The 12,810-nt window shown below is 55.5% G+C and overlaps 1 protein-coding gene across 1 annotated transcript in view; it reads right to left on the bottom strand.

The window, feature by feature from the left end:
- The window catches only part of CDH23 (cadherin related 23), a 431,052-nt gene that overhangs the window by 73,600 nt on the left and 344,642 nt on the right, over nucleotides 1-12,810 (bottom strand). Inside the window, exons 31-37 of the mRNA XM_077125003.1 lie at nucleotides 9,071-9,206; nucleotides 7,290-7,678; nucleotides 6,320-6,421; nucleotides 6,012-6,014; nucleotides 2,541-2,690; nucleotides 1,392-1,520; nucleotides 259-387 (exon numbers count right to left, since the gene is read on the bottom strand). Of these exons, the coding sequence (XP_076981118.1) occupies nucleotides 259-387; nucleotides 1,392-1,520; nucleotides 2,541-2,690; nucleotides 6,012-6,014; nucleotides 6,320-6,421; nucleotides 7,290-7,678; nucleotides 9,071-9,206 (1,038 nt within the window). The remainder of the gene's footprint in view (nucleotides 1-258; nucleotides 388-1,391; nucleotides 1,521-2,540; nucleotides 2,691-6,011; nucleotides 6,015-6,319; nucleotides 6,422-7,289; nucleotides 7,679-9,070; nucleotides 9,207-12,810) is intronic.

Genomic DNA, 12,810 nt, shown 5'->3' on the forward strand with positions numbered 1-12,810 from the left:
AAGGGTAAACCTCAGTTTCCGTTCTGACAAAAGGCAACTTTCTTCTTTTCCTCTCCTCTCCTACCACAAAAATGCATCCCATTCCAAGACCCAGGCCAGGCACAGAGGGTGTAATAATGAATGAGTACGTCCAGTCCCCATCCTGAGACCGGTGAGACCTCAGGGTGAGCAGACACATGGACAGCTGCTTCAGGGTTGGCTCGGGTCCACTGACTGTCCCAAATGGCCAACTGTCCAGGCAGTGGGGTCTGCCCTCACCTCGTTCACGCTGACGTTGTACCCAAAGGGGCTCTCAATCACCGGAGGGTTGTCGTTGACGTCCAGGACTGTCACCTGCAGGAGGTGGTCTTTCCTGCGTGGAGGGGTGCCACGGTCCGAAGCCACAACCTTCAGGGAAGAAGCATGACTGAGGTCAGGGCTAGAGGGTGCTAGGGGTGGGCTGTGGGAATTAGGAGTAGGAAAGGGGCCGTCTGCACAGTGGGGAGGATTTGGAGAGAGACGTGCTGACCCATCCCTGCCAGCTCTGGACTCTCCCTGAGGCTTTCACCTGCTGCCCCGTGTGGCAAACAATCCTTGCCGAACCTTTGTCTGACTTGGCCTCCCGATTCCAGTATGACGAGTCTTGACCTCCTGATCCCACCCATCACTATGATCTGGGCTCTGCCAGCCCCTGAACATGACCTTGGGCCCGTGACCTGACCCAAGGTCCCCGTCTTTGGCTTCAAAGGCCTCTACCCCATGCACTCAGAGCTACTCAGATCTGATTTATGGCAGAGAGGGAAACAGCCTCGAATAATCTTTTCAGCAATAAGCCTGTGCCCTAACCATAGCCTGAGCCTGTCCCTGTGAGCCTTCATGCTTCCCAGACACTCATGGAGCAGCCACTGGTGCTCCAGCTCCGCTCCATCCAGAAGTGCCATTGCTGAGTCCCTAACCCCCAGAGTACATGCCAGCCATAGCAACTTGGCAATAACGGTGACCTTTGGGATTTCTTACACCTGCATTTATTTCTCACTTTGGCAGATGCAGGCCAGGGAGGGGCTCTCCTGCCCATGGTATAGGTGGGGAAACTGAAGTCCAGGCTGGGTAAATATTCTGGCCAAGGCCACGCTGAGCTTGTAGAGGAGCCGGGACTCTGTTAGCTCAGTCAGGCTTTCTCTCCTGGTTCTTACTGCAGCAGGGGTAGCTGCTTCTTGCTCAGAGTTCAGAGATCCCCCTCTTCCAGGCTGGCCTCCCTCCTGCTTTCAGTCCTGTCCCCAGGTTACTTGGTGATAGCAGGGAAGCTGACCACCGGGGTGTGCTGATGGGCCCAGCACCTTCCTGCATGGTCAGCAGTGACTGGCCGAGGGACTGGGCCGGCCACCTCTCAGCCCCAGGGGGCCACCACCCACCTTGAGGATGTAGTGGTCCAGCTCTTCTCTGTCCAGGTGCCTGGCCACAAACACTTCACCGATGGAGTCGTTGGTGGTGAGGATCTCAAAGGCCCCCGCGATGTTGCCTGAGGCCAGGGAGAAGACCACCTGGGGGGGTGACAGTGGGGAGGAGAGGTGCCAGGTCAGGCCAAGAGGCTGTGCTGGTCTTCCCCTGCCCACCTGGGTCCTCCCCTTGGCTAGGGCGTGTGAAAGTAGAGTGTTCTATGCAGAAGCAGTTTCTGTCCCACAGAAGGGGGTGGCAGACCCCCAGACGCAAATTCCTGGGCCTGGGGACGTCAGCATAGTGGCCTAACAGCCAGGAGAGCTGGTGCATATGAAATCGCCTGCACATGCACAAGGTAGGAAGGGAAAGTTCTAACGATGACCGAGCTCCTGTCTGAGCCCGGCACATGTGTGGTGATGCATGAATTGTATGTGACTCTTCCCACAACCCTGCCAAAAAGGAACTGTTATTTTCAGTTCATAGGCAGGAGGCTCAGAAACATGAAGCAACCGGCCAAGGTCACACAGCTTTAAGTGGCAAAGAGAATGAAGATTTGAATCCACAGACTTCTAGCCCCAGAGGTATACAAGCCATTTTTAAACCAGTGGAAGTCTTCTCCTCAAATATAACTATGTATAGAACACCCAGTTCATAGAGCAGATCAGGGGCTGGAAGTGGCTATACCCCACCATGCCATTCCGTGCCCTGGGCTGCCCAATCCTGGCGCCATGGTAGGGTTTCCTGCCCTGGGGCTGGGGCGCTGGGAAGCAGGAGGGCAGAGGAATCTGTTGTCACAGGTTCTGGCTGTGTGAGGTGCTGCATGGCCTGCAAATAAGGGAGGCTTAGCTCTCCCTGCTCTGACCTTCCCGGTGAAACCAAGCTATGGCTGACCTGTGCTGTGTCCACTCGACTCGGGCAGGGCCAGTAGCCCACACTGCTCTATGAATTAGCTCTGCCTCTTGGCCCTGACCTCAGAAGGGACCTGTGAGTATGGGGCGGTCCTGCTCAGGGAGAGGAGCAGAGCCCGGCTGAGCCTCCTCTTCTTGCTTGGGGACAGGAGCATGGCCTAGATGACGCCCCTCCCAGTGACAGGGAAGCTAAGTGCTCTTGCATTTGGTGCCCACCTGCCCGTTGCTGCCAGCATCGGGGTCCCGGGCCTTGACGCTGGCCACGCGCTGGCCCACAGGGCAGTCCTCGGGCACACTGACCGCTGCGTCAGAGCTGAAGTCGAACCGAGGGCTGTTGTCGTTCTCGTCCAGCACAGTAATGGAGACCTGCCGGGGAATGAGGTCAGAGAACTTCCTCCTTCCCCCTGCCCCCACCTTCCCCCTTCAGCAGCCGGTGGGTCCGGGGGACCAGACCTCCAGTTGGTTCTGGAATGATGGCAAGATTTCAGAGCTGACCTAGGCCAATCCGGGACTTCAGGGAGGCCCTTAGCTCATTTCCTTAGCAGCAACACTAAAGAAGACCACACGTATACACGCTGGGGGGTCTGGAGGGCAAGGGGGAGGATCAGGAGGGGAGACTGTAGGGGGTGGTGGAGCTGGGGAGAGCAGGAAAGCTAACGAAGACGAGGACGGGATCTACTCCGCTCCAAGTCCATAGGGGGATTACTGGCTTAGTACTGGCATGGCTCCTTACTTTTGCAAGAGAAACTAGCAATCTAGATTTTTACGTGAAACTATCCAGAAATTAGTAAAAATAAAAGAAAATTTCATGTAACTGGTTTTATTCTTCTCAGGTCTAGCTGTGCTCCCTGCACCATTAGGCAACTATCAGAACCGCAGTGGAAGGAGTCCAGGCTTTGCAACGGGGTCAACGCCATCACTCACTGGCTGTGCGACTGGAGGGAAAGATACGCAGCCTCTCTGATTTCCCATTTCATTGGAGGAAAAATAGGAAAAAGAGAACCTAGCATGCTGGGACCCTGGGAGGAATCAGGGAGCAAACAAAAAGGAGTCTGCATGTTGGCAGTCCCTGTCCCCTGTCTGCCCAGCAGACATTCCTGAGCTTACTCCCCAAGGCTCTGCCCACTCCTCAGGAATTTTGGTCAGGGAGTTTTCCATGAAGTCCTTGAGCCCCAGTCTGCTCCCTTGTGAAACAGGACTACTAATGCCTTCAGCACTGCTTTTAGGGTGGAAATAGACAAGTCCCTGTGATCTGGTTCCTCCCAAACTCCTTTTCTCCAGTTGAGGCCTTGTTGGACTCACCTTCCTCTCACCAGAAGACCTCCAAACATGCCGTTCCCCCTGCCTCAAATACTCTTCCCTCTTTGCTGCACTAACTCCTATACAATCTGTGGATCATAGCTTGAGTCACTTCCTCAGGGAAGCCCTCTTTGATTTCCCCAACTAGATCATGTCTTACTAGATTTCCTCAACTAGATCATGTGTGTGGCACACGTGTTGGTGTGATCATTTGATCAGAATCTTTCCCTTAGTGTTTCTCACGCTTTTGAAGGCAGGAGCTGTGCCTGATTCTAGCTTCCTGTCCTACGTTGGAACCCGGCCCCGCGCCTGGCACACAGCAGGTCCTCCTTCCACGGTTACTACCCTGATGATGACGATGGTTGTGAGGTGGAGACGAGGGGATAGTCAGATCTCCCAGTTGGGGGTGTCAGCCTCAGTGGGCAAGAAGGGAACACAGGTGCCAAGATTTGGGGGAATTAGGTATGGGTCTGTGTCCAGGTCCAAATCTCCCTTCTCCTAAGGCCCGAGGGTGTTCCCTGAGCCCCCAGGCCTGCCCCATCTGGTCTGCTCCTTCCCCCTCCAGGGCTGCAGGGGCTGCGGGTGGGGAGGAGTCAGCAGTAGATGAGCTGTGGTTTCGGGGTTCCGGCCTCTCGGGGGAAATGATGCCACCTTTAAAAGGCTCTTGGCCTGTCTCCACCCTAGCACCTTAAACAGGTTTGGGGCTCACCAGGCTGGTGTATCTGGGGCAGTGGCCCCTGGGAGCCTGGGAGAGGAAGCCTTGGGTGCGGGGTGGATCTTTCTTCCTGGAACAGGGTGAGGTGACCGGAAATATAGGGGCCGAGCACCGGGGTGCGCTCTGAAGGGTCCCCGCCAACCCACAGAGGAAATGGCTCCCTGGTCCCTGGGGTGGGGTGGGGTGGGGTGGGGGCTTCAGCAGCCTCCGGAGGAGCACCCGGCCATCTCTGCTGCTTATTGGGCTCAACGGCCTCACCACTCCCACTTTGCATGACAACCGAGCGGTGAGCGGCCCTGGGCCATTATTACTGATGAATAAGGGCCCTGCTGGACCTCTCTGAGCACCAGACCTTCCAGCTGGGAAGGGCAGCTGCGGGACAGGCTAGTCCTGGGCTCCTTGGTTGGGAGTTACAGAATATCAGCCCCTGCCCACTGCCTGAGGGTCCTGCTCATCGGCTGCCCTCTGGGACCCCAGGGCCGAGAAGAGCTGTGTAGGGTCCATGGATCTCTGGGGGATGGGGTCTGTGCTTCTGGATAGGAGCAGGCTGTACCAGGACCACGGAGCCAGGCACGCCACGGGGCCGTGGGGCCAAGGTCCCCACGAGGCTGAATTGGGCCCTTAGTCTGGACATCAGGCTGGCCTCTCTGAAAGGCTAATGTGAAAGGGACTCAGTTGGGGGCAAAACTATGGCTGTGACCAAGGCTGATGATGAGGCTGATGTCTCACATGGACACTCAGGTGGTCTACGGAGGGTGTCCGGCCTGATGGCAGGTGCCCAAGGACTCCCCTCCCTCCACACACATGGGCCCTCTTGGGTGGCCTCCCCTGCATCTCAACTCCCAGCTCGGAGGCCTCCTGCTTGTGTCTCCCCACCTTCCTGTGCTGCAGACTAGGCCCTGCTCTGTTCCTAGGAAGCTTGTCTGACACCAGGGCCCTCAGCAGTGCCCCTTCCTCAAGTGCCCCCAACATTAATCATCTGCTTTTATTGGCCCCTCTGTAGCAGCTGGGCCCCCGAGGCCTTGAGGGCAGGGAGTCACACCGTGCTCACAGCTGCCCTCCCCCAAGCACTCCTCCAGGTCCTGGGATGGTGCACCCCACTTTACACATCCTTTTCTCTTACAAGGTCCTTACACCAGACCCCAAGAGAGGGAGGCATCCCCTTTACAGATGTGACACTCAGACGGTGGGTGAGAAGGCTTCTCTGATTACACCCTTCTCCAGGGATTCATCTGCAAAGGACTTTTCTATCCATAATCTTTCTCTGGGGCAGGCAGGGTTGCTGGGGTGATTCTCATTTTGGAAACGAGGAAAGGGAAGCAGAGAGAGGTTAAACAGCTTGCCTGCGTCACACAGCCAGAGAGGAGCAGAGCTGGGGCAGGGCCTCGGTGCTCCTTCCATTGCATGTTCCATCTACTCCTTTAAAACACACCCCCTACCCCCATCCCAGGTCCCCATGGAGGGCTGGGCAGGACAAAGGGCAGGGCTGGACCCAGGGAAAGTGCCCAAGAAGAGCCTGGACTTAGGACACAAGAGTGGATGGATTGGGGAATGTCTGAAAGACCATGTGTCCTCTCTACAGGGGGATGGCAGGTCCCCTGACAAGCCAGGGCCCAAGCCGGCACTGGTTATAGCCAACAGACACGGGGATAACCAGTCCATAGGCTACTCACCTTCTGTTAGGGAGAGACGGCCGGCGGAGCACAACGGTGAGAAAAAGCAAAGATGCAGATGGTTAGCTGTCCTGCAGTTCTTCCAGCCCCTGCTCCAAGCTGTGGTCTGTTGAGGATGCCACCCCTCACCCCACCTGTCAGAGGCCCCGTCCCTAGTCCAGGCTGCCTGGGCAGGGGTGGCATGGCCAGCTGCAGTGCAGACCCTGGGCTTCTGAGACCCTTGCCCATTGCCTGGCCCACGGGTTGGGTGGCTGGTGAAGATGTGGGTTTGGGGGTGTTCTGGGGTTTTCACACGGGGACCCACTCACCACAGTGGAGTCCACCTTGGGGCCACCGTCATCTGCCACCACTGTCAAGGTATAGAAGTCACCCTTCTCCCGGTCCACCAGGCCCTTGACTGTGATCACACCCTGCAGGGAAGGACCAGATGAGAGAGTGACAACACCGTCCCCACCAGGCAGACCCTCCCTGGCCCCGAGCCGTCCAAGCTCCAGCCAAACCAGATTCCTGGCTAATCCATGAAGATCCTTCCCTCTTTCCCACTTCCTTGTCTCTCTTTTAGCTCAGCATAACTTCCCTACGAATGTCTTTTGGTTGAAATCCTACTTTTTTCTCAAATCCCACTCGGATGCTACCTCTTCCATGCAGGCTTCTGGCTTCTCCAGCCCTTTATTCAGGTCCCAGAAATGCTCTATTACACCTTTGTTAAACCTCTTTTTACATCTTCTTGCGGTGTTTTGATTTGCATCCTTAATTATTCCCACTTCCACTCCTAGCTTGAGAATTCTTTGAGGGCTGGGGAGGGTCTTGTTCATCTTTGTGTTTTCAATATCCCCCAGGGCAAGGCCTAACACATCATACTAACATCTTGCTTATTTCCAAGGGACTTGAAAGGGATTACAATAAAAGGCATAGTAAAGCAAAGATGCAGGAGAAAGAGCCAGACAGTAGCTAGGGATGGTAGTGTGCTAAAAATCTAGCTAAGAATAGCTATTGCAATGAAACACAAAATTTTACATCTGCGCTTCCTAACAGCTAAGGTAAAAAGGGAAACACGAAGACTTGCATAGTTTTCCTTGTCTAGTAACCAGGATATCATCAGGTTGCCGTGGTCTAGAACTTTATCCTAGTGTTAAACATTAAAAGGGGTGTATTTCAGGATGTTTATCTCCAGTACACTTTATAACAGAGTAGAGTCTTGCATGTGGAGAAGGAGCTTCAAAAATGTTGGCTAAGCTTAAAGGAATTGTGCTCCCTGCCCTTGCTGTGCCCCCTCACCGTGATGGCATCTATCTTGAAGAGGGCTTTGGCCTGGGCACTGGTGTAGGCATCAAAGTGGTAGGTGATCTGGTTGAGGTTGTCAATGGAGTAGGCCTGGACCCGCACAATCTCGGTGCCCAGTGCCAGGTTCTCCAAGATGGTGGCCTCATAGGAGGCATTGGAGAACTGCACAGCCTCATCCAGCTCATTGAGCAGAGTGATGTAGACGCTGCAGAAGCCCTGGTTGAAGGGAGGAGCCTGGTCGGTGGCAGACACGTTCATCAGGTAGCTGGTCTTGGTCTCATAGTCCAGGTGATCCACTGTGATGATGAGTCCTGTGCTCTCATCAATCTCAAACTTTCCCTCAGCGCCCGACAGGATGCGGTAGTTCACCAGGCCACCATCCCCTGCAGGAGGACAGAGACTGTGCAGTCCCAGGTGGCCGCAGGGGCTACCCTGTGTCTTCCCAACTGCCCACACCCAGGGGAGGGGCATGTGGCTGACCTATTCAGCATGCACTGTCCTTCTGTGGGCTGGATCGTCCAAGAGAGGGGGCAGGGGGTGGGGTTAAGATCTGGGTGGGCAGCAGGCTCTTGGGGCTGGACCTTGCCATAAGAGCTGTAACACAAGGGTTGGTTCTATCAAGTTTGGAGCTCGAGTACCTCCCTGGGATGTCTGGACAGAGGGTGGAGAAATTCGGGATCTCCTTTAGTTGGGGTTTTGATCTAGAAAATGTTAGACGGGAAGCACCCACAGAGGTGGCCAAGCATGCATCTGGTTCCACAAGCTGCAGAGTCCCAAGGGTGGGGGTACCTTCCCACTCTCCCCACTTCCTCCACACAAAATCACGGTGCCTTGGAAGATCCTGTTCATGCAGGAGCTAGAGCTGGGCTTTCTTAGCCTGGAGTCCACAGACCTCAGGGGGAGGGGCGGGAAGGGGGTGATCATAAAACCATTCAGGAAATCCAAGACTTCCTTGGAATCATTTGCAAGACTCTGGATGGATGTGCATTTTCCCAGGGAGGACATCCATGGCTTTCACTAGTTTCTCAAAGGGATCCCTGACCCAGAAAAGATGAACTACAGGGCGTGGGAATGCATGTGGCTTGAACTTTATAAATGGGCCATTTGAGAGAGCAATTCACCTGGGGATTCTCAGAAATAGTTCTCTTTCCACCCTCAGGTGGGTAGGGGATGCTCTGGAAGGTGGGGTTTGGGGTTGCCAGGGAAGCTGGCAGGAAGGAAGGGCAGGTGGTGGGGAAACCAGGAGCAGGTCAGCCTGGGGGGGTTAGGGAGGGGGTAGGGGAAGACCCCCCGAAGGAGCCCCTCTCTGGGCACATCCCTGGCCTGGCCCAGACCCTATGGAGAGGTCATAGTGACCTGGGCATGTCTCTCCTATGTTCGCAGCCAAGTCTGGGGCTGGGGCCCTTGGCAGGGGTCCCCCTGTAGAACGGGAAGGAAACTGCCCCTCGCCAGCCTGTGTGCAGCCTGCCTTGTTCTGACAGGTGGCCCTCTGCTTCTCCCAGCCCTGACCAACCCTGAGCCAGAGGCCGGTGGGGAGCCGCTGGGTCCTGGGATGACACATGTGGACGTCCCAAGGTTGTGCCCTCCCGTCTCTCTATCCAGAGGGGGCCTGGGCCCCTGGTGGGACGGAACCAAGACCGTCCCAGGAGCCCCCATCCTGGCCTTCATGTGGCTGAGTGAGGGACCCGCAGGTGGCGGGACCCGGCCCGAGTGGACTGGATGAGAGAGGGCATCACCCTGCGGAACGGGGCTCCCTGGAGCTCTGCCGGCCTCACCAGTGTCTCGGTCCGTGGCTCGCACGACGACGACTGATGTGCCAATGCCGGCGGTCTCCCGGAGCCCCAGGCGGCTGTACTGCTGCCGCGTGAACACCGGTGCCTCGTCATTGACGTCCTCCACGTATGTGATCACCTGCACAGGCCGGGCCGAAGGTCAGGGAGCCAGCGGAGACCCCGACGCCCAGGACTTCCGGCCCGGGGAGGACCTGCTTGTGTGGTTCCCGCTCTCCTGGGCCGGCTGTGGGCTGGAGGGCCGGTGCTGTCCCTGACCCGCTGGCCGCTGTGTCCCCGGCGCCCTGCCCAGTACCTGGCACATGGCAGGTGGTCAGACATCATTTACTGAGGAATGAATCTCATCTTACTTTTGACTCTGTCACTAGCCCCCTGGTAACCTGTGACGAATGAGTTATCCTTTCCAAGCATCAGCTCCTCTGCTAGGAAACAGTCATTTAACTATGACAGTAATCCATTCTCTACGTCACTCCTAGGATTGCTGTAAAAACAAAAGGAGCCAGGATCTGAAAAAAGTTTAGTGACCCTATTTAACTATCAAGTTATATCTGGGAGACTATACCTACAATACTGATGATGGTTGCAGCAGGAGACACTCAGGCCTCTTTACGACTGCATGCATCCCTCACACCCCTTATGCTCTCACAGTGGCAGCCAGCACCAGTGGCTCTCGGCGGAGGCTGTCCCTCTCGGCGCCCCTGCAGGCTGCAGAAACCTGCACACCCGGACAGCTGGAAGTGCCTGGGAATTCAGGCCCCTGGAGGCATCCCTTGGCCAATGACTCAGAGGCGTGGAGCTCAAACACTCCAGCTTGCTCACCTCTGCCTGGGGCAGCCAAGGGGCCTCTCTCCAGAGCTCCCCTGTGTGCCTGAGTCAAAGCCCTCCTCCCGCTTTTCCTGAGGACACTTCCTACCAAATCACCTTCACACGGAGCCTTGCTTCAGGGTTTGCTTCTGGGGATCCAATTAAGAGAGTGGCTGTTTCGGAACTGTGGAATTTTCTCCCTTGATTATCTGTACGTTCTAATCTCTTTAATGGACTTGTATGTCTTGCGTCACAAAAATAAAGTTTGAAGATGCTTACGGAGGGCTGTACGCCTCCTGTAACCATCCTGTAATTGATAAATTAGGATTTAAGGGATGATTTCGATCACTGAGTCATTATATAGATATTCCTTTTGGCTTCCTGGTGGATTGGGGTAGACAGAGGGAAATACCTGAAAGCTCTGAATTGTAATCCAACTGCCTTGATCCCTGATCATGATTATATAGCCCTTATCTTCTGTCTCTGTGACTGTAAAAACCTTGTGATGAAACTTCACTTGTATCCATTCTTTCAGTTTTTCAACTTCAGAGATGTGTCATCTCTAAAGACAGCCCCTAATGTTTATTCACGAAGGGTCCTGGGTCAGCCCAGAATTTTGACCCACCCCAAATTCAAAGTCATCTTGATGACTGAGATGGAGTCTAACCAAAATGGGCCCACCCGACACACACGGACGCTTATACTTGAACCTACAATCCACCTACACCTCAGTAGAATATGAAAAATCATCCACCATCATATTAACACCACCATTCTCACAAAGGTTCTGTGACTAAGCAGGTCACCAATCTGCGCATGCTCAGTAATTAGATCACCTTAATTATGTCATCTGGGGACATGGTGCTGATCATCCTAAAACCTGCCCACCATTTGATGCTATAAAACTATCAGAATTACTACAGTTCGAGGGGACAGATGTTGGGCTGATCGGCCATCTGATTTCCTGCTACGCATCTAGTAATAAACCTTTTCTCCCTTTGAAACCCCCATGTCTCAGGAATTGGGCACTGGAGCGCATCAGGGCAAAAGAATCCACCGCCTTTGTCTGGTAGCAATCCTTCTGCTCGCCCCCTCCGGGGAGGTGGGCCCGGGGCGCGGGGAGGGTCTGGCTGAGGTTTGGCGGGGTCAGGCTGTGCCCAGCAGACCCAGCAGAGTGGGGAAGGGGACGCCTCACAGGATTCAGGCCGTTGACTGTTGGGGCTCCAGGAGCTGTGCAGAGGCCCAGGGCTCCTTCCTCTTTTACAGATAAGGGACAGAAGCCCGGAGAGGAAGGGACCTGCCCCGGGTCTTCCAGTAACCGAGCCGCCTGGGATGAGAGGGAGGTGACCCGCTTCCTAATCCACCAAGCCTACCTGGCTGCCTGCCGGGGACGGGGCTGGCCCCGGAACGGGAGAGGCTCCTTTCTCGGAGTGCAACAGAGCCAGGGCCCAAGGGAACTTGCCAGCAAAGGGGGGTAGGGGCAGTGATGCTTGACACAGGTTTCCCCTGGGGTAATAGTGCTGGCGCAGGCCCCAGAGGCTTCTGCCACTGATCTGGGCCTGGGCCTGGCTTCTCCTCAGGGCTTAACTGGGGAATGAGCCAGAGAGGAATGCAGAGGCTCTGATTTGTCTAAGTAGAAAATGGAGGCCTGAAGAGTGGAGTGCCCAGGGGCGGGCTGAGGTGGCAGAGCTGGTGTGGAGGAGAGGCATTTGGGAGCAAAGCTTTCTCCACATCCCTGTTCTCGGGGTCTCCTCCCCCGCCCCAGCTCAGCCATGCCAACAGAATTTTCGTTTCCGGATGCCCAGAGTCCACTATGCAAACTGAAGTGCCCACCCCAGGGCCCAGCTGTTCACAGGCAGGAACTTTCTGAGTTTGGCTTCACCACGAATTTGGCTGGGGAGGTCTTGGGTGTGGTGGGTGCGGTGGGGAATTTGCATGGAAGAATTTCGGGAAGTCTCTTTCTGTAAACAGAAAAGAGTCATCCATCTTTCAACACTGTGAGCCTTCCCCTCCCCAGTCTGCTTCTCCAAATAGCCTTGGCTCCAAGGGTCACGGGGTAAAAACTGGACCCACAACTACGGCAAGTTTAAAAAGAGCACGGGGGCGGAATGCAGCCTCAGATTGGCCAGTCCTCCGTGAGTCTGGCTACTTGCCACCATCCTCTTGCTAGTTTCGGCCTTGCTTTCAGTAGCAGAGGTAGGAGGCAAGATGTGTGTGGTTTTCAAACCTGAGAGACCCAGATGCACAGGAAACACACAGGCCTGTCAGGTTCTTGCTGAGCAGGGAGTGAGCTGCTGGGCTCCCTGTCCAGGGGGCTCAGAGCGGGGCTGGGAGAGGAGGTGTGTGCACACACACGTGTGTGTACGTCTGCATGTGTGTGTGGTGTGCATGCCAAGGCACCAGGCTCTACGAGGAATGCTTCCTTCTGGCTCTGTGGTCCTTGGCCCCGCTGTTCCAGGTCTCTGATGTAGGCACTGGAGAATGCGGACGGTCCACCGAGGGCATCTCTAATGCTTCTGGGAAAAGGGCTGCAGGCATCAAGCTGGAGGCTCCACACTGTCTCCAGGAAGGGCCCTGGCAGTCCTGGATCCCAGGGGTGTGGGGGCTGTGAACTCCAAGGGACATGACGCTGCTGCCCCAGGGGCCATTTATAAAATGGGTGTGTGACAGCATGTCAACCTCCCAAGGCTAGTGAGGAGATTAAATGAGTTAAAACACATGAAGGGCTGGGAAAAGTCAAGCACTATGGGTACCATGTGAGGGTTTCTCATTCCGCAGGGCACAGGGGAAGAGGAACAAGGGACGGGGAGCTAAGCAGATGGGATTTGGGGTCCCACACCCCTGCAGAGACCAGAGCAGCCCGGCTTTGATCTGTTCTACACAGTATCCCAGGTCACAGCAACGTCATTTTTTTTTAAAGG

Source organism: Tamandua tetradactyla, chromosome 13, assembly GCF_023851605.1.
Source record: "Tamandua tetradactyla isolate mTamTet1 chromosome 13, mTamTet1.pri, whole genome shotgun sequence".
In the NCBI taxonomy this organism is placed as follows: domain Eukaryota; kingdom Metazoa; phylum Chordata; class Mammalia; order Pilosa; family Myrmecophagidae; genus Tamandua; species Tamandua tetradactyla.